The sequence below is a fragment of the Mytilus galloprovincialis genome, chromosome 13 (assembly GCF_965363235.1).
Source record: "Mytilus galloprovincialis chromosome 13, xbMytGall1.hap1.1, whole genome shotgun sequence".
Taxonomy (NCBI): Eukaryota; Metazoa; Mollusca; class Bivalvia; order Mytilida; family Mytilidae; genus Mytilus; species Mytilus galloprovincialis.
In genome coordinates, this window is record NC_134850.1 from 20,219,492 (window position 1) to 20,241,744 (window position 22,253).

General features: G+C 32.5%; 1 protein-coding gene and 1 long non-coding RNA gene across 2 annotated transcripts; one reads left to right on the forward strand and one right to left on the reverse strand.

The window, feature by feature from the left end:
- Positions 1-489: 489 nt before the first annotated feature.
- On the reverse strand, positions 490-19,097 carry LOC143057427 (uncharacterized). Its single transcript, XM_076230731.1, has 7 exons — positions 19,016-19,097; positions 7,249-7,368; positions 5,942-6,070; positions 5,231-5,359; positions 4,029-4,157; positions 2,127-2,327; positions 490-1,146 (listed from the first exon to the last, which is right to left on the reverse strand). The coding sequence occupies exons 1-7, from the start codon at positions 19,077-19,079 to the stop codon at positions 818-820; spliced, it is 1,101 nt and encodes a 366-aa protein (XP_076086846.1). The 5' UTR covers positions 19,080-19,097; the 3' UTR covers positions 490-817.
- Positions 13,310-16,887, forward strand: LOC143056076 (uncharacterized). The gene is made up of 2 exons (XR_012972235.1): positions 13,310-15,427; positions 15,508-16,887. It is a non-coding gene; the product is annotated as an uncharacterized LOC143056076 (long non-coding RNA).
- Positions 19,098-22,253: the final 3,156 nt, after the last annotated feature.

Sequence of the window (22,253 nt, forward strand, 5' to 3'; positions counted from 1 at the left end):
AATTCAATTTAATCCCTGTAAAAAAAATTAATCAAGATAAATGGTTCTAGTGAAAAACAGATGTTTAGAACATGGCATCAAAGTTTTACCTCGGAAACTTTAATAGCAGAATAGTTAAAGTTTCTCAGAGTACGATGGCCTGTAAAACATATTTGTCTTTTGGTATTTTGTTGATAGTTTTTTTTTGATTGACAGTCACGTTTTATCATAATACTCATTATGTATCTGATATTTTTTCGGTTTTTTTTTTTTTGTAATTAGTACTTATTGGGTATAAAAAGAAAGTACCTTCAAACAATCAAACATTCTTTCTTTGTAGGAATATTAAATAAAAAGTTTCCCTGGTTAGCTGTAAATAGCTTCTGACACAGTACGTATACTTTTAGGAGTTTTGGTCCTCAATGCCCTATTATCTTTTTTGGATTCGAGTGTCACTGATGAGTCTTTTGTAGACGAAACGTGCGTCTGGCGTAAATACAACATTTAATCCTGGTATCTATGATGAGTTTATTTACTAAAAATTATATAGTCCAAGTGAAAATATAACAGAATTCTGCTATGCAAAAGCTGAGTAATATTTAATGACAATTATATCAGCCCGAACAAACCTACAAGTGAACGAACGGAATATGTAATTTTAGTATGACATTTATTAAATGAAAGGAGTTAAAAAATTTCAACATTTTGTGTTTCACAAACTGAACAGCAATATTCATAGTCCAAAGCTCATGTTTCAGAAAAATAAATGATTGTACTAAATAAATCGTATCATAGTATTCGTGGTAGAAATAATAAATCAGAAAGCGTAAACATTTTTTCAAGGAGAATGGGCCTTAAAACGAGGCCATGTCTTGATGACGTTGTACAAAGCTGTGCCTGGGCAGTCAGTGGATCCAACATCGCGATGTCCAAACAAGGCATAAGAATGCGAAACTTTTCCTTTGCTGATTCCACATTGAACCAACTTTTTGACAGCATTTAAAGCAGCAGAATTGGGAGCACGGGTCGCAAAATCTCCCATAAATGAGGCGGCTAACCCGCGGCTGTTATAGCCCGAAGTATGAGCCCCTACTTTATCCCAGCCTCTGCCTTCATAGATTTTCCCATCTTCACCAACAAGGAAGCTGTAACCAATGTCTGCCCAGTCTGTAAATATTAAACATTTATCATACAATTTGGTGTTGTTTTTTACATGAACAAAGGTGGTATAAAACATTATTGTAAATATATCACTTTTTTAATGTTTAACATCGTATTGTTATAGGCATGTTTTCGCCCTTGCATCGTCTGCCTGTTGTCACACGTTTAATGACAAGAAACCAGTCGATAGTTTGTTATTGTTAAGTGAAATTACAAATGCTGTTTTCGCATCCATTTTTTTGATACAGTATCATCTTGTATTGGTTTAAATGTAGTTGTGTTTTCAATGGCAACTAGGTATTGTAAGGTCAGCTTATGTTATTTCAGGACTTCATTTCCTCACAAACACTGTAATAAACCAATGTTTCCGAGTGTTGAAGCTAAATTGATAATATTGATCTATAAATACATTTTACGGACATCATCATGATTTGGTTGGCCGTCATGGAATATCTGTTTCACATATAAAAACTGATATATTCCAATTGTTATATCTTCAATCCGATGTCTTTTTCCACAAATGTTATCTAGTTTATAAGACTTATCACAGTATGTGTACTTGCATGTTATCTGTATATTGTCTATTATCTTTTTTAGACATGGATTGTCAGTTGATTTTCAACTGATCAGTTTATATGTCCCTTTTGGTATTTTTGGCCACTCTTATTTTGTTTTTAAGTTTTCTAGATAACTTTCATTATTTTACCGGTCGCTGTAGCTTCAGAATTGGTACTTTTGTATACCAAGCAACATATCGAAGTAAAAGCACATGTTTGGATATCGAAAATGCTAAAAGCGTTAGGACAATAATGATTTTTATAATGAAACCTAACTCCAGCTGCTAAGGTATATTTTGCTTTTAAAGTGACACATATCTATTGCTACTGATTCTTACCTAATTTTGAAAATAAAAGCGAAGCAAGGGGAATACCAGATGGGCAATTATATTTAATTTTTAGTAGTATAATTTTTATTGAATAACTCACTGCGGCTATCCATGTGGTAATTTTGAATTCCTTTCATTTTTAAGATGCATGTAGAAAACGATGTACAATATCCACCATCAGTATGATGTATAAAGAAGTCAGGAACTGGCGTATAGATTGTCGATGTACTTTTTGGTCGTCGAGCTCCCCAGCTGTCACGTGATATTATCTTTACATCAGAACAGTCACCAGTATCATGTTCTAAAAACGAATTCAATAATATACTAATAACTTGAACATATTTATAATGTCTCATGGGCATGTTCCTACCATATGAGCTTGATGAGTGTTTGTACCATACGCGTATAATCCAACCTTATCCTAATGGTCGAACTATATGAGTATTATACACGTGTGTTTATTGACGGGGTGGACCATGTTAGTATCAAGACCATGTAGGTATTTTTCTATCTTAGTGTAAAAAATAATATTTTAGACAAAAACTTCTTATATAAGAAGAGGATTTAATAACACAAATTCATGTGTGTTAAGCAATTGCATTCTTGCTAAATAGTTCATAAAGATATTGTTTTTTTTCTTTTTATTAGGACAAATAGAGAAAAAAAAATTTCACTACGAATCTAACTGGTAAATTGATTTCGCTGTGTCCATTTATCACGTCACAATCCCTTTCATATGGAATAAATCAACATTCCCTATTTAGAATCTTTTAAATAATAGGACTGTAATGCATGGTCCGGTAAAAAATATTGATAAATACCCGATCAATGCGAGTATGTTCGTACCATACGATAATTCACGTATGTTCCAAATAGAACCGGTTTGGTTTCTTTATTCAGGTCTAAATGAATGTATTTCAATGACATGAATGAGAAAGTACGAGTTTATCTGTATAATTATTTGAAATTATGTACATTTTGAAAATCTCTAATATTATAATTTTTATAGATATCTTCACTAGATATAGGTTATTTGTCATGAGTCATCAGAAAAAAAAACTAATTTGACTAGTCCTTGTTAATTTTCCAATTGTACACAATCGAATGCAATAGTAAATAACAAATTCTTTTACAGCATATGCCCTGTATGCATTTGGCTGTCTTTAATTTGGCTGAAACATAAGCAACACGACGAATACCACTTGTGGAGCAGGATTTGCTACCCTTCCGGAGCCCCTGAGACCACCCCTAGTTTTTTGTGGGGTTCCTGTTGCTTAGTCTTTAGTTTTCTATGTTGTGTCTTGTGTACTATTATTTGTCTGTCTGTCTGGTTTTTTTATTTTTATTTTTTAGCCATGACATTGTCATTTTATTTCTAATCTTTGAGTTTGACTGTCCTTCTGGTATCTTTCGCCCCTCTTTTGTATAAAAAAAACATGTCATAGCAGTCAAAATGTATCTTAATTTAATGCTAGGCAAATAAGCTTTCTAAAGCTGTATATCCCGTTCTCACGTACTGTCAAGATATACTACGGCCTAACTCAACAAGAAATCCATCTAAATAACCCGAATAATGGTTCAAAGGTTCCAGGATTATAATTTAATACGCCAGACGCGCGTTTCGTCTACATAAGACTCATCAGTGACGCTCATATCAAAATAGTTTTAAAGCCAAAAAAGTGCAAAGTTGAAGAGCATTAAGGACCCAAAATTCCAATACAGTTGTGTCAAATACGGCTAAGGTAATCTATTCCAGGGATAAGAAAATCCTTAGTTTTTCGAAACATTTAAAGTTTTGTCAACAGGAAATTTATCAAAATAACCACATAATTGAAATTCATGTCATTACAACACCAAAGTGCTGACTCCTTGGCTGGTGATACCCTCGGGGACGAAACGTCCACCAAGACTTTCTTTGAAAAAGGATTGCACGAGTTCTTTGAGAGTTGAATTTCTTATGATAGCCTGCTGTACCATGTTTGATATATTTTATGTTACGTACCCACTGCTGTTGTTTTACAACAACGTCTGGTCGAACTACCAGTACATTTCCCTGAGTAGTATGAACCACTGCATGTGTTGCTGTCATCCTGACAACTACCGCCTATATCGTTGCATGGCTGGTCAACATCTGAAATAAAAAAATTGAAAAAAAAGTAAAATCACAAAAATACTGAACTCCGAGGAAAATTCACATCGGAATGTCCCTAATCAAGTGGCAAAATCAAAGGATAAAACTCATCAAACGAATGGACAACAACTGTCATATTCATGACATTTTCAAATGTAGAACAGGTGGATTGAAACTGGTTTTATAGCGCTAAACCTTTTACTTGAATGACTGTCGCATCAAATTCCGTTCTTTTTATAACGATGCGTGAACAAAACAGACACAATCGGTAAAATAGTGAAAATATGGTTACAGCAGTCATCACTGTGTAACAATCTCAAGACAAAAAAACATATACAAAAAAACAAATCTTTTTTATATACCTTCTCTTCTTTCTATTTGTAGTTCCAAGATCTATACATCATCATGCAGTTGAAGTGTAGTGAACAAATTAGCGCCTGGTTGAATGTATTACTGAGACATTGAGACCTCATCTTTTTTTGCTTTGATTTTGTCAAATTTCAGCACGTATTTTGTGTCATTAATATCTTTACCGTACTCATACTTTTTTCCTATTTAATTTATTTGTTTAAACTGTTCTCTTTTTTGATATGCCTGAAGTTTTGGTCAATTGGTGTTAAGCAAACAACTTTATTAAAATTTAACATTGATAAACTAATATGAAAACTCTAACACACATACATAAACATGCAGAACCTTTTTCAATACTGTTTCGTGCCATTTCGTTTTGTTTATTAACTTTCTTATTCATGAACATATACATGTATGTCTACACTTCTGTGCGTCTTCAAGTTTTATGATAATAATCAATTTGCCACTGATACGCATTTCTTGACAAATGCCATTAGATATCCTTACTATATGATATTGTACATCGGCAATTTATCATTAGTCAGCAGGGAAAAGACAACTTATTTGAGTAATCAGTGTTGCTTTTTTTTATTTTTAACAATATAATTTAAAAGAGTATTTTACTATTTATTCTTTTGATTCTTGATTTTGACTGTAATATTTTGATAGAGACATGTGTTAAGCAGCTCTAAACCCCGATCTGTAAAATATAGTCTACATACCAACTGCTGCTGATTTACAACAACGGTGGGATGCACTACCAGAACATTTCCCTGAGTAGTATGAACCACTGCATGGGTTGCTGTCATGCTGGCATTGCCCTCCAAAGTCTATACATGGCTGGTCACCGGCTTAAATTGAAAGAAAAATATATACCTTACATATATGCATTGTCTTTCTTATTCTTTCTATCTGTGCTTCTAAGTTCTAAAGGTTGTCGTGCAGTTGCAGTTTGGTGAAATGTAATGTTGTGTCATCATTATGTTTACTAAATTCCTACTCCAAACCAGCCTTGATCCCCCCCCCCCCCCCCGGAGGACCCCGCCATCCAACCCATCCCCATTTTGTTGGTTTATTTTACTCGTTCTCTTGATTAAAGTACTTGTCTATTTGAGTAATGCAAACTAATTAAAGTTTATATATATCAAATATAATATGTATATACAAAACAAATAAACGAAACGCTTACACTCATGAATAAAAATACAGAAACATTTTAACTACTCTTTGGTGTCATTTTATTTTAGTTTACATTCCTTATTTATGTAAACATGTGTCTGCCTTTTTCGCATTTTTTTCTATCCATGTCACGAAATTTGTTATAATTGCCCTAGTTATTACACAAATGATGGTTTACATCGTCTCCTTTGCGAGTAGCTATTCTATTGACAGTCAATTGCTCCATGTTATGTATATATGTCACGTTTACATACCCACTGTTGTTGGTTTACAACAACGTCTGTTTGTACTACCAGAACATTTCCCTGAGTAGTAAGAACCACTACATGGGTTGCTGTCATATTGGCAATTTCCTCCGAAATCTATACATGGCTGATCACCGGCTTAAATTAAAAAAACACTTTTAAAAGTTACAAATATGTCTGATTATTCATATTGTTTCTAGTTGACGTTTTAACTTCTATAGACTGTCGTACAGTTGTAGTTTTGTCAAATGTGCGTTAACATTTAGGGTCATTGGTATGTTTACATATTTATTGAAGACCCATTTGTGGACTTCAGCTGTTATCTTCTCTTTGGTCAGGATGTTGTCTCGTTTGAGTAAGTGCAATCCTGGTATCTATGATTAATTTATTTGACATATTCCCCATTTTTATTCTCATTTATATCCGTCCGGTTCCCTCATTTGATTTGATTGTTTCACTTGTTGTTTGTTTTTAATTTGCTTCAAATATTAGTAAATTTTAAGTTATGAAAAGAACTATACAAAAATTAAACCAATTATAAAGAAAATAAATAAACACAACTCTAATATACGTCTTTAATAAATGCATAACTATTTTACACACTCTTTTTGTTCAATTTGTTTTAGAATAAATTGCTTATTCATATGTATACAAGTGTTGCCTATTTTTTTAGTTTTCATATGTTGTAAACACAAATGATCGAAATGACTATCTTCCTAAAATTCTATTAATTCCATTAACTATGTAACAAGAATTTCCATATGATTGAAAAAGTCAAAATTTGAATTTAAGAAACGCTTACTTTTAATAGACACCTTTTCAACGTTCATCATGCTAATTATACGTACCATTAGCATGGTATTATCATATTGTATTGTGTCTCAAGTACTGTCAACGTCATAAAAGGAATAATAGTAAATTTTTTTCGGTTTATGAAGCGATAACATCAAAAATGTGTTGAACACTGAATAACCCGAGTAGCGTGTTATTTTGAAGTGTGCACCACATTTTTATGTTATTTCGAATAGACAGAAATGATATTACAGTCATTCCTTATAATTTAATTCTGAATTCCGTTATAAACCGGAGGTAATCATGAAAACACGTTGATGACGCCACGGTCACATGACAAAATTATATCTATATAAAGCTGATAAACAAAAGAACTTCAGCCAATCAGAAGACGCGTTACATACAAATTAAATTATATTGCGATAGATTTAATTCAAAACGAAATATAAAAGATATGAATAATGACTGACGACTTCTTTGAAAGTCCTGATTCTATTGACAATCGATTGAGCCATATTACGTACCCGGTGTACAACAACGGTTAGATGCACTTCCAGAACATTTCCCCGAGTGATATGAACCACTACATGGGTTGCTGTCATGCTGGCATTGCCCTCCAAAATCTATACATGGCTGGTCACTGGCTTAAATTAAAAAAATATATAAACATTAATGTTTAATTTTCTAGTTCTTTCTAAAAGAAAATTCGCACATCTTGTCGGGGCGATACAGTCTTACCCTAAATGAGCAATCTACAGTAGGGAAAACAATAAAATTAAGTCATACCCTTTCTTTGCTTTTTTTAAAAAGATAGCGTCCTGTTTATATGATAGATGTGAGTATGTATGTCATCAATATCTTCCATAGATATAATTTTGAGTAGTTTAAACGGTGAAAAATAGTTTCTTGTTAGTGTATCTATGGCAACAATATGCGTTCATATACTATCAAATATGTGACCCGCCATGACATTTGCATGCTTATTGAGGTAGAACGTCATTGTTAGAAAAATTATAAACATGATAAATATCGAGATTCAATGAAATACGTATTTGTGAAAAAGAGATAAACACTTTCCTTGTCTTCTTTTTTGCTGACGCCGAACTATACATCATATATAAGTTTTGAAAAAGTTTAACTTTATCGTTTGAAGTGAAAAATATTTGAATCTACATTTTGAATTGATACAAAAAGAATAAAATTTCTGCTCTATAGATTTCCTTTCATAAATGAAATCTGAAATATATCCCTAACAAATGCACCGTATAAAATGCATATAAGAGAACACCTACTTATAAACTGTTACGCGTCGCATACTAAGTATAGAGACATGCATAATAAATCTAAATTAAAAAAAAGGAATTTTTAAAGCTTACTTTGACAAATTTTAAACTAACCTCATTTCAACAAGTTTAAATTACATGTTCTAAAATAGAGCTAAGAATTGTTTGTATTATAGTAAATTTAAGTCTTTGAAATTTTTTTCAAATACGCTATTTTCTAAAACTTTTTTGGATTCGAGCGTCACTGATGAGTCTTTTGTAGACGAAACGCGCGTCTGGCGTATATATAAAATTTAGTCCTGGTATCTATGATGAGTTTATTTACAATCACTGGGTCGATGCCACTGCTGGTGGAGATTTATTTCCCCGAGGGTATCACAAGCCCAGTAGTCAGCACTTGTTGTGCTAACATGAATTATCATTGATATTCTTATATTTATAAATTAACTGTTTACAAAAATTTGAATGTTTTGAAATACTAAGGCTTTTCTACCTCAGTCATAGATGACCTTAGCTGAATTTGGCAACACGTTTATGAATTTTGGATCTCAATGCTCTTCAACTTCGTAATTTATTTGGCTTTTTTTAAAACTTTTTTGGATTCGAGCGTCACTGATGAGTCTTTTGTAGACGAAACGCGCGTCTGTCGTATATATAAAATTAAGTCCTGGTATCTATGATGAGTTTATTTACTAAGAGCCAATAAATACAATAATTTTGTATTTTATAAATTAGTGCCTTCAATAAATAAAAGCCGTCATAGAACAGTCTCATTTTCATACCGATATTCGAAATGACTATTACAACAAATATGTCATAATAACATGACAGAGAGTTTTGTTTCGGAATATTCTAGATAAATATACAAAAAGCTAATTTTAGACAATGTACCCTCCCAAGCCTGGAAGTGGCTAGTCACATATAGTTAACGGCGTTTTTCTCACAATGATGTTCTACCTCCACAAGCCTGGATATGTCGTGGCTGGTCACATATTACGAAACAGAAATTGTATGAAAAATGTTGGCAAAGGTTGAATAATTTGTCAGATGAATTCTTTAATTTATTTTAATCCATAGTGTCATGTTTTGACATACGCCTCTGGCCTTTGTTAGTCTTGTATTATTTTAATTTTAGTTTCTTGTGTACAATTTGGAAATTAGTATGGCGTTCATTATCACTGAACTAGTATATATTTGTTTAGGGGCCAGTTGAAGGACGCCTCCGGGTGCGGGAATTTCTCGCTACATTGAAGACCTGTTGGTGACCTTCTGCTGTTGTTTTTTTCTATGGTCGGGTTGTTGTCTCTTTGGCACATTCCCCATTTCCTTTCTCAATTTTATCGTATTTATTATTTAGAGATAAATAAAGCAATTTGAATATCTTTTGTTTAATTTTGGACTGTAATTTTATGGTCGTATTAACATAAATTTTGACTCACCAAGGTCTAACTCATCAGGAGTTAAAATAAAGATTTCTTTTAAGGAACAAAGTATGAGTATCGGTAAAAATTCGATTCCTCCGAAATTGAGAGCCAAAAAGGTTCGAGACAACGAGCGATACAGAATCGATCTAAAGATTAAATTAAAAAAGTGTTCGTAAACTTTGAAAATAACTTGCTTACCTATGAACGGTCGTATATTGAAAAAACGGACAGTAAAAGAGACAATGGTCCCCCCCCCCTCCCAAAAAAATAAATTATATAAGAATTATAATGATAGTCTTATTAACCCACTTTAAATGCTTTGTTAGTCATCATATGTTTACAAATAAATATTTGCACAACAATATTGACGACCACAAAGGCAAAAATTCAAAACCACGCTCTTAAATGTGTATTGATACAGAATCTGTCATTCTGCAGTTTTATTGACTTTTTTTAAACCCATTAACATACTTAGATAATTTTAGAATATGGGTTAACTATGATGAGTGAGCGAGCGGGCCCATTCGTGTCGTTTGTTATACACTTATCCGTAACTTTTAAAAGTCATGAAATCACATAATAAGTGTCATGATATGAGGTCACCTTAGATTTCTGCATCATCTCAAAATGCGGAGTGATAAAATAGATCCGGCATGGCTGAATCAAAAATCCTGTGAAAAAGGGCTAAACTCGTCCGATCGATACAAAGCAGGAAAAACAAAATCTTACAAAAACACAAACCGGACGCAATAAGGTATTTGTACATGTCTCAAAGTTCAAAGGTATTAAGAAATTTTACGAAATAATTTAAAGTGAATATTATTTTTATCTACGTATTAAATTAATGTTTAAAAGTCAAAATTATCTGCTTTATAGATTTTCATTAGCGAAATCTAAAATGCGTAGTAAAATATAAACCATTTCAAGTGCATATATGTAAACAACTACTACTTAAAAAATGTTACGCTTCTTAGGCAGAGTGGTGTAGAGATATTCATCATATAAATCAAAGTTAAAAGGGAAAATAAAAAAAAAAACTAATTACAAAAGCTTTCAAATTACATTTTGAAGTACATTTGTGTCTTGTGTACTTTTATTTGTCTGATTGACCTTTTATTATTTAGCCATCGATTTGTCAGTTTATTTTCGATCATGGAGTTGGACTGTCCCTCTGGTATACCCCCCCCCCCCCTTTTTGATTCTATTTATTCTTTTTATCCTTGAATTATGTTGTATAAAAAACCACACTTTTGAAAATCTTTATTCTTCAAGAATTCTAACTAAATTATGTTGTTCGAATCAATTTAAGATTTCAATCAAAACATTAGTCATTTATTTATTAACAGATGTTAATTTAACCATGAATACAACTTCTATATTCCTGATAACGGTATCAGGATTCGTTTGCAAGTAATTCCATACCCACTGTTCTATGATCCAATATATAATTTCAAAATCAAATTGTTGGAACTATAAAGTAAAATAAGAATGCATCTACAAATAAACACAAAATGGAAACTTGAAACTGGACCATAAATTAAAGAAGGTTCAATTTTGGGTACCTAAACTGGCGATTATACAAATTCCGATACATTTTTACGCGTTTGTACGAAGACAATAACAATCAAAACCAAGGAGTAAACAAAGACTCACAAAACCAAAGGAAATTTACATTAATGGTAATTTAAAAATTAAATTATAGTTTATACATATTTTGATAAATTCCTTGGGTTAAACTTCCCCTCGTTTGTTTTCATAATGATAAGGTCAACTTGTTAGCTTGTCAGCTTGGCAGTTTTGTTTTAATTAAGAGATTAAGGGATAGGTATTAGATCATAGATAGGAAACAGCTTGATGACAGCATGGGTGTAATCAGAGAAACATCTGTATATCATTTTGATAGGATGGTCAGTTGTTGTTTGAGCATTGCACTGTTAGCAGTCATATTTTTATTTGTGGATAATTTATTCAGGAAAAATTACTTTCCATTTTTCTTGAAAATAGCTATAATATTTTTTTTGATGCAAATCAAAACTGGACTTAACACGTTTTAATGGGACTTTTAGAAATTTCTTTGTATTGAAGTGATGTTTGTAACATGGATATTGATATTTGTACCTGCTTCTAAAGATGCTGTTAATTATTAATTTCATTATCAACTTTGTTAGTTGTTAGTTAATGTGTTTGCTTCTCATTAACTATATTGGACCTCGCATGCAGTACATGTATGGGACGGTAATAGGTTGGGATTTACCGTGAAATTGCAAGGTGAACCAAAAAATAAATAAAATTGACATGTTTAAGACTTATTCAGTTACGGAACAATCTATGGAATGATAGTACCTTTAAATGCAAGGAAAAGGTGCTATTCAGAATATTGCTTTTCAGACTTTATTATCATAATGATAATATAATCGAAATGTCAAGGACATATTCCGTTATTAGCAGATAAAATTCAAGCTACACCTTATATGGTAGTGTGCGATCCCACATGCATCAGTTAGTACACAAGAGGACCACATGCTTTTGAATTCCACTTCAATTTAAATGGACAGAAACTCGGCCTCCATACTTTATTCAACCATGCTTCAGTGGAAATGTTATATTTCATCACTGACTGGAGTTAGTATCATCAAAATCTTAGGACAATAGAATACTTGACAGGACATTAAGCAGCTGATTTTTCTACTTTCACTTCAACCAGAAGTTACGCTGTGACAATGTCAATTTATCCCTACTATACATACATATGAAGGATCAGGATATGCAGCCTTTACTAGGAATTCAATTACAGAGACTGCAGCTAGTAGAAAAAACAGGAAGTGTGTGGTGTGACGGAATACAAGGTGATGCAGCTGAATGACTGCCTTTCTCCCAAACTGAGGAAAACAATTCACATCAGGTACGAACTCCTTATACTCAATCCTTATTATGCCGGGTATGACATAATGAAATTTCAATGGAGGCTTTACATTACAAATTCATCCCTAGGCTAACTAGGTTTTCATCAGTTATTATAGTGGTGTCTATTCACGTTTTTAGTTTATTATATATCTTATATTTATATATAGTAATACCCCGATGGAGAAATAATGTTATTTCTATAAGAGGGATCACGTAGATACATTGTATGACCACTTATTACCTAGGTATAGGATTCTGCGGATATTACTACTGTTTATGTACAGCTCATATGCCTCTTTACAATATAGTGCAGAGTGGTCTGTTAGAAACATAACTCTCTTTTGTATCAATTTCTATAATACTCTTCCAAACCTATGTGGTAACACATTTTCCACTCCTGGCTTGGTAACTTGCAACAGTCATATAAGCACAAGTGTAAGATAAACTAATCGTCTAGGTTGGGAAATTCGTATTTTTTCAGGTATCAGAGGATGCGCAGCTATGAGATGCTGCAATAGTCATAATATTTGTTGGGTTTGTAAAGGGGAAATCGGAAAATCATATATGTATATACTTACCAAAAAACCGAGAACCATATGAGCCCCAGAGTATTGAATCTGGCAACTTGAAGACACTTTAGTTCCCCAAGACAGTTTTGATTTTCAGTTTCCATTTTAAAACGTACTAGTATCAGAATTTGAATGACCATCCGTACTATGAATTTTAAGTAGTTGACATGATGGTTTAATATCAGGTTTTCATGCAGGATGGCCACAGGCACTGAACGGTAAGCAACCAACAATCAATCAATCAAACTTGCAGGTTTGAGTGCCTGACCGTCTAGCCCAAGTATTTGTTCAAATCTACCTGAGGAATTCTCATCTAAAACCTTGTCTTTGATCAACCACAGGTGTTTTACACATGTATGTTTTTTTTTTTTTTTTTTTTTTTTTTTTTTTTTTTTTTTTTTTTTTTTTTTTTTTTTTTGCTCACCTTTCAGGGTTCTTCCATAGGTTTCAAGATTTTAACTGTCTGGGTTCTGGATTTTGCATGTTTTCAACTGTCAGGGTTATACCACATTTTCAGATTTTACCTGTATGGATTTATCACAGGTTCACATATAGTTTTAACCTGTTAAGGTTGGACCAAATGTTTAAGACATGATACTGCTTTAAGTTTTATATTTCAGCAGGAACCTGGGACTTTTATAGTATAATAGTCCCAGCTGGTATGCTGTTTATGGTTCTCAGGAAAGATAGTAGGTGAAATTGTAACTATAAATCCGCTTAGAAGTGCTAGATAACTTGTCAGTCCTTTGAAGTGAACTTAACTTATGGTATCTGGCAGATGCAGCTGTGCAGGATTCAACATTCATATATTTCCAATATTAGTGAACATTGGAACGTTAAGCAAGCAACAATCAATCAATCAATCCAGTGATCATTGGGACCTTAAGCAACAAGCAATCTATCAATCAATCCAGTAACATCGTATCACATTATGTACTTTTTTTTTTCTTTTTTTTTTTTCCTCACCTATCTTAGTCTTACCACACGTTATTATATGTCTCACTTGTCAGGGTTTTACTACAGTATTCAAGTATTTTTACCTATTTGGGTTCTACCACAGGCTATTGTTGTTTCACCTGTGGGTTCTACCACAGGTTTCTAGGCATCCTTATGTATAAGTACAACCGGAGCAGACAACAGCCGAAAGCTCCCAATGGGTTTTCAATGCAACGAGAAACTCCCGCACCCTGAGGCGTTTTTTCAGCGGGACCTATTACATCTCAAATTTTGAAATAATTGTGCTGTATTTTACAGCTAGGAGTTTTTCTCCATTCGTCGACTTAATGTTACAGCGCTCTTTTAATCTAGCTTTTTTTGGATTTCTCCGATGTGGTGAATTTACGTATAGTAGTAAAATTGCCAGGCAGGACACACTATTAATTCAGATATTGATTTTGACACAATTTTCAAAATTTCACAGACATCTGAATTCCTCCAAATGTGACCCATTTCGAGAAGGTATTAACATTACTATTTTTGAAAATGATATTTTTGATTTGATGAGGAGATATATACAAGTAGAAAAAATTATGGAGCTAGACCAGATTCTTATTTATTTGTTAAAGTTGAGTATAATAACGCTCCTTTGTATAGAGATACATTTATAGCTCTGCTTCGAGAGTCCCTGTTCAGATTAGGGTATAATGATAATAAATTTTGTGGTCATTCTTTTCGAATTGGTGCTGCTACATCAGCTGCAGCAGCAGGGGTTGAGGACCATATTATTCAGACTTTAGGTAGATGGTCATCCGATTGTTATATACGGTACATTAGAAATGACCCCCAAAAAAAAAAACTGTTTGGAAGCACTAAGCAGATGTGTTGTTCCTAAATTTTTATACATGTTTTGTACTATAGCAAGGAGTTATAAGAACTTCATTTTGTTAAATCTTTTTAGTATGGTTTTTTATTTTATGCGTTTTCATTTTCATATATGAAATTCTATTCAAGTACTTATTCTTTTTAATGGTATATTGAAAATTTTGTATTATTATTATTATTTTTTTTAATTTTTTTTAATTTTTTTTTTTTTTTTTTGTTATTCAACTTTATAAATATGTATATGTATCATTTCTTGGGGGCTTTCACTCATGCTACTCGTTTCAATTTGGCCTACTTAATTTCAGGGAAATTATTTTCCCCCAATTCATTAATACATTTTATAATTTATTTAGGCTTTGTTTTATTTAAGGGTGATAATTAAGTTATTTTTTGTACCTGTTGGAATCTACCGCAGGAATTCTCATTTTTCAAATTTATACTTGTCTGGGCTCTACCAGTCAGGTTCTAATAGTACCTGTTGGGATCTACCGCAGGAATTCTCAGTTTTCAAAATTCATACTTGTCTGGGCTCTACCACTCAGGTTCTAAAAGTACCTGTTGGGATCTACCGCAGGTATTCTCAGTTTTCAAAATTCATACTTGTCTGGGCTCTACCACTCAGGTTCTAAAAGTACCTGTTGGGATCTACCGCAGGAATTCTCAGTTTTCAAAATTCATACTTGTCTGGGCTCTACCACTCAGGTTCTAAAAAGTACCTGCTGGGATCTACCGCAGGAATTCTCAGTTTCAAAATTCATACTTGTCTGGGCTCTACCACTCAGGTTCTAAAAGTACCTGTTGGGATCTACCGCAGGTATTCTCATTTTTCAAATTTATACCTGTCTGGGCTCTACCACTCAGGTTTCTAAATTTAATTTTTCACCTGTCAGGGCTCTACTGCAGGTTCTTAAAATTGCATAATTTAGACAATTTACTTTTCAATTAATTTAAAATTGTTTTGAGTAGGTAGTGTTTTTCATATGGTTATTTTTATTTGTTTTATTGTAAGTTTTAACGAGTAGCCCCCTAGAAAGCCAAATGATACATTTATTATTATTTTCATATGTATTCAGTATAATAGATTTAGAAATGATTGTGAATATGATATTAGTATACTGTGTATACTATGGTGTCTTAGTATATTAGTTTGTTAATAAAATTAGAATAGTTATTATAAAGTTGCATATGATATCAAGTATCCAGTACGGCAGGATAATGTTCCATCCTAGTTGAACATTTCCTTTTCTACTCTAAGTATCTATAGTAGTATAGATAAATGTGGTATGATGCATGAGACTAGTTATGGTCTTAAGGACACATCAACTGTTCTCGTGGTATGGTATATGAGACTGGTTAGGTTTTGGGTTGAGACTTCTAATTGTTTTATGTGGTATGGTACATGAGACTTATTAATGTCCTTTAGAAGACATTTACATTTCTATGTGGATGGTATATAAGAATTGGTAGCATTTATTAGGAGACATCTATTGTTTCTTGTGGTATGGTATATGAGACTTGTTTGTGTTCTTTAGAAGTCATCTACTGTTTTATTGGTATGGTATATTAGACTCGTCAGTGTCAAGGAGACTTCTACGTTTCTGACAGTTAAAGGTATAAATGGTAATTTAAAAATTAAATTATAGTTTATACATATTTTGATAAATTCCTTGGGTTAAACTTCCCCTCGTTTGTTTTCATAATGATAAGGTCAACTTGTTAGCTTGTCAGCTTGGCAGTTTTGTTTTAATTAAGAGATTAAGGGATAGGTATTAGATCATAGATAGGAAACAGCTTGATGACAGCATGGGTGTAATCAGAGAAACATCTGTATATCATTTTGATAGGATGGTCAGTTGTTGTTTGAGCATTGCACTGTTAGCAGTCATATTTTTATTTGTGGATAATTTATTCAGCCCACCCACCGAATCCCCAGCTGCACCTTAAAGAATTTAATAGTCTTATTTTAGTGTCAATTATTTTACATGTTTATTTAAAAAGGGGCTACTCATAACATATGTGTTTTCGTTTGTTTTAGTTTTATGTTGTTTTCTTTTTTTTGATTTTTTTGTGTGTTGTTTTGTCATTCAATTTGGCCTACTTAATTTCAGGGAAATTATTTTCCCCCAATTCATTAATACATTTTATAATTTATTTAGGCTTTGTTTTATTTAAGGGTGATAATTAAGTTATTTTTTGTACCTGTTGGAATCTACCGCAGGAATTCTCATTTTTCAAATTTATACTTGTCTGGGCTCTACCAGTCAGGTTCTAATAGTACCTGTTGGGATTTACCGCAGGAATTCTCAGTTTTCAAAATTCATACTTGTCTGGGCTCTACCACTCAGGTTCTAAAAGTACCTGTTGGGATCTACCGCAGGAATTCTCAGTTTTCAAAATTCATACTTGTCTGGGCTCTACCACTCAGGTTCTAAAAGTACCTGTTGGGATCTACCGCAGGAATTCTCAGTTTTCAAAATTCATACTTGTCTGGGCTCTACCACTCAGGTTCTAAAAAGTACCTGCTGGGATCTACCGCAGGAATTCTCAGTTTTCAAAATTCATACTTATCTGGGCTCTACCACTCAGGTTCTAAAAGTACCTGTTGGGATCTACCGCAGGTATTCTCATTTTTCAAATTTATACCTGTCTGGGCTCTACCACTCAGGTTTCTAAATTTAATTTTTCACCTGTCAGGGCTCTACTGCAGGTTCTTAAAATTGCATAATAAATTAAAGAAGGTTCAATTTTGGGTACCTAAACTGGCGATTATACAAATTCCGATACATTTTTACGCGTTTGTACGAAGACAATAACAATCAAAACCAAGGAGTAAACAAAGACTCACAAAACCAAAGGAAATTTACATTAACAGTTATAAATAATAATTAAGAAATAATACGAACTCCACTAAAAACCGGGAGTGAAATCAGGTGCTCCGGAAGGGTAACTAGACTACTGTAATCCTGTAAAATCGATAAACAAGTTTTCAAAGTGTTTCAAATTCAAAATCTCTGCACTACAGTGTTGTCGTTAGTCAACCCTGATCTTTTACGTAACATCTGGTTATAAAAAATAAACTACATCATAAGTACCTCTTTATTCAGTCTGTTGTGAGAATTTCATATTTTCCAGAAAATTCAAATAATTTTTCATATCATTAGAATTGAATAATAAAAAAATGAACCGTATCGATTGAATATTTGATAAAAAAATTTATACAGTTTTGTTAACTACTTCTTCAACTGTTATGTGTGGTCGAAACACCTATTACGAATCTGTAAAACAACAAAATGTTAAGAAAACTTGACTACAAGCTCCCATTTAGACAAATTCTCAATAAATGTCTTTGCCAGTAAATGAAAAAGGGAATATGTAAACAAAACAAACAACCACAACTCTGACACACATGTAAAAAAAAAGCGGAATACTTGTCACTGATTAAATCGCGCCATTTAAATGTTGTGTCATTAAAACAAACTAGCTAATTAACGTTTAAACATTTCTCCATTAAATGCATTTTTCTTTATAGGTTATAATGGATTTTTTTTAATTGAATTTTATTGTGAACTAAATGAAGAACAAACTATCCGGCAGTTCCAATATCCATCCGCATACTTCTCTTCAGTGAAGGAAAATAGTTTTGGAACAGAAACGATTACTGTACGGAGTTTGATTGACGAAATGTATTGCAAAACTGCATTATGTGTTCAGCTGTTGTTTTTTTCACTTTAAGGATGTTTGCTCCTCTATTTTTTGAATTTTTGCCAGATTATCGGAATCCTCTGGTTTTATCCATGTATTGACATTAAAAAAGTGTCCACTAACCCCTACTTTTCTTTTCATAATCAAATTACATAAAGTTTAAAAGGCCATATTTTAAAATATTATAAAATTCTTGTTATTTTTTCATACTTTTTGAAACAAAAAAGGTGCCAATGTTAAATGTATGAAAAATCTAGAGAGAATTATTTCCCGCAAATTTTTAACGGATTATATCTCGAAAACAAGCACACAGACCCTCCATTTTTTTCTGCTTTTTTTGTTTCATTATTTATATACTATCAATTCATAATAGTCTTTTAAAAAGCTTGTTATTTTTAAACAGAGTAGCGAACGTTCAATGAATTTATCTCCATCCATCACTGTCTTCCTACCATGCAAAAAAATACTTTTGTGATAATTGTTTTAAAAGTTTCTAGTATTCAGTGCATTAACTAATTGCCACTTGACGTTAATCAATCAATTAATGTAAATGAATATAACTCAAAATATATCATTCAAAATTCTTACCCAGACAGCAGCCAGTAACAGTAAATAGTAGAATCAAGCACAACATTTTTCTCATACTTGACATGTTTGCTAAATCTATCTTCTATATGTTTTATACACTGTTTATATATATACGTATATACGTCATACCTATGTTATAATAAATAACTTGGCAAGTGTGGTTAGGTAAATGAATCAAATGTATTAAGGACCGCCTATTTTGGGGAGAGCTTTCTGTTTATTGCAGTCATGTGGTCCACTGATTTATATATACTATTTGTGATAAATATTTTTTAATTGATTGATCAAAACTAAGGTTTAAAATAATGTGAAGGTATTTACTGCGCACATATAGTGTTTGTAAACAAAATATGACCTTATATGTTTTTATTTGCAAACAATAGGGGCATATTTGTACTAATTTGAATAAATTGTAAACGCTTCTAGTCAACTCTTTTGCATCTAATTTTTTTTTAAGAATTTTTTGTTAAAAAATCATTTTCATGAAATACATGAAGTAAGCATCGGAAAGGATTTTAATATTATTATCCGTTCTTCTTGAATATAAGTATTTTATCATGTAGTAAAGCAGAAACCTAATTTTTGATTGCTTACAGTGCTTTCAATATGCCAAAAGATATGTCGATTCGTGGATTGAAACCCTTCGTTTTAATGGGCCTCTGCATACTTGAGATACGGTAAAATACATAGTGATTAAGATGGCATGCAAACGGGGTTTGCTGAATGAAAAAAAGAAATCATTGGCTTTAGCGGAGTTTCTAACAGATTTAAAAAAAAGTATATAAAAAAAACCCAACATATTCCAAAAATAATAGGGGATCGAAATCGGTGTAAGGGCTGAAAAACAGTGACTGTGACTACAAGACACGTCAACCGGAGAAATAATATGTCCATAGGTGAACTGAACTAGTTTGGGGGCTAGATAAAGCCTGCCTCCGCGTGTATTATTTTCTCGCTGCGTTGAAGACCCAGCTTCGGCTGTTTTCTTCTCTTTGATCGGGTTGTTTACACAAACCCCATTTTCATTATGAATTTATTCTATAAGTGATTTTGTTTTTCTCTTTTAAGATTTAAAAAGAATAAGTACACATTAATGACAAAAATAGCGGTCCTGTTGCAGACCACGAGAGAATGATCACCGCTAAATGTTGTTTTGTTTAATATTAGATTTTTAACGTGAGAAAACATACAAAGTAAACAGTTATTGCTAGTAAGTTTGTCCTAGTTGCCGATCTCTTTTGTAAACAAATAAAAGAGCGCAGAAAAAGTTACTACCGTTCCCTTTTTAAGAATGTGACCTAACGTATTAGACTATTTACCGGGTTAGTAATAACATGAGCAACACGACTGGTGCCACATCTGCTTACCCTTCCGGAGCACCTGCAATCACTCCCAGTGTTCGGTAGGGTTCGTGTTACTCAGTATTTATTTTGCTATTTTGTGTTTTGTGTACTTTTGTTTGTCTGTTTGTCTTTTTCTTTTGTTGCAATGGCGTTGTCAGTTTCTTTTTGATCTAAGAGTTTGAATGTCCCTCTGTTATCTTTCGCCTCTGTTTTTCTTGTTTATGAAATCCAGTAGGTATAAATACATCTTTTTACAACTATCAGTGAGGTTTTCATAATCAGTACAACTCGGACCTTTTTTAAAGTCAACTCGGACCAGTTTGAAATTCTTTTCAGTGCAGTGTTTTGACTCACTTTCATTGACATTGTATAGACCTCCAAGAATTTTGTATAAATACACTTCAAACTCTTACATGTCTTATGTAATCTTTTGAAGTACATCGTTGTCTGTGAACCTACTTTCAGATTAAAATCAAGTCTAGCCATTATGATTATTTTGTAAAAATAAAGTACTTATATTCTATAGAAAAAATAGATTACATCATTCTTGACTTTGATCTTCTTTCAATGTATTGATAATTGGATAAATAAACTCATCATAAGTACAAGGAATAACTTTTTGTACGCCAGATGCATGTTTCGTTTACAAGATAGCAATCAGTGACGCTCGAATAAAAACGGATACCATTTGGATTCGAATCTTTATCAAACACATAACACATTATTTATGACGAAGTATACAATATTTTCTTTTTTCTTATATTTCATTAGAAATAAATAATTTATATAGCTGATTCAAAACATCAATAACTCATCATTTACTGAATGTATATAGAAAATGTGTGTTGATCAGTTTTTTAATCAACAATTTAAAGAAAACACTTTCTTTAAATTTCCAGTCGTACTTTGTCAATAAGACAGATGAAATTTAGAGAAGAAATAATTTTGGGAAAGTACCTTATGAAAGATATTATGTACATATACATTTCCAGACAAACGTGCACTTAGATAGGTTTTACTTGTGTCATGAATTGTCATTGGATAAAAAAACATAGTCCTTTCAAACTGATTATCGGTCCTTGATTTATACCAAGTGTTGTATGTCGAGTGCAATTTGTCAGAAACATAAGAAAAGTATTTTTGAAAGTTAATTCATAAGAATGATGTTATCATGATCTACAATCTTGTCCAAAATTAAATTTATTGGTATTTCTTTATATCTTTTTCACATTTAACATATTCCCTGGCTTTTTCCAAACAGAGGGCCGAAAAATACCAGAGGGACATTCAAACTCAATGATCGAAAATAAATCGAAACCGCCATGGCTGAAAAAAGTAAAAGACAAACAGAAAAATACAAGTAGATAAGACATTACATAGAATACTAAAGACCAGCAACACGAACATCAACACTCACTGGGTGCTCCGGAAGGGTAAGCAGATCCTGACATATGGCACACGTGTTCCTACGTAACGTCATATCATGCAGCTTTGGATACATGAGTGGTTGTCAGATCTCAGTTTACGTCGTGTTACCTTTCGGTTATAATGATGTCTTGACTGGGTTTGCAATCACAAGGCACATGGTGTGTGCATTGTAGGAGCCGTTTTCTCCGTTGCCGCATCTGGACTTGCTGCCTCTAGAAATTGTAAGATTTACAGCTTTTTTTCATGTTAGTTCAAAATGAATTTATGTGCTACTATTGATCTTTTTCATGCTTTCAATTTGTTTGTGAGGTTTCGTTATATTTTATGACGTCCAAGTTTGACATTTTTTTATTTCACAAACTGAGCATCAATTTTCAAATTTTGTAGCTCACGTGTCATTCAAATAATTGATAAATCAAACATTTTTTTGTTTTGATATTATTATTGAAACAAATAAGCATAATCAG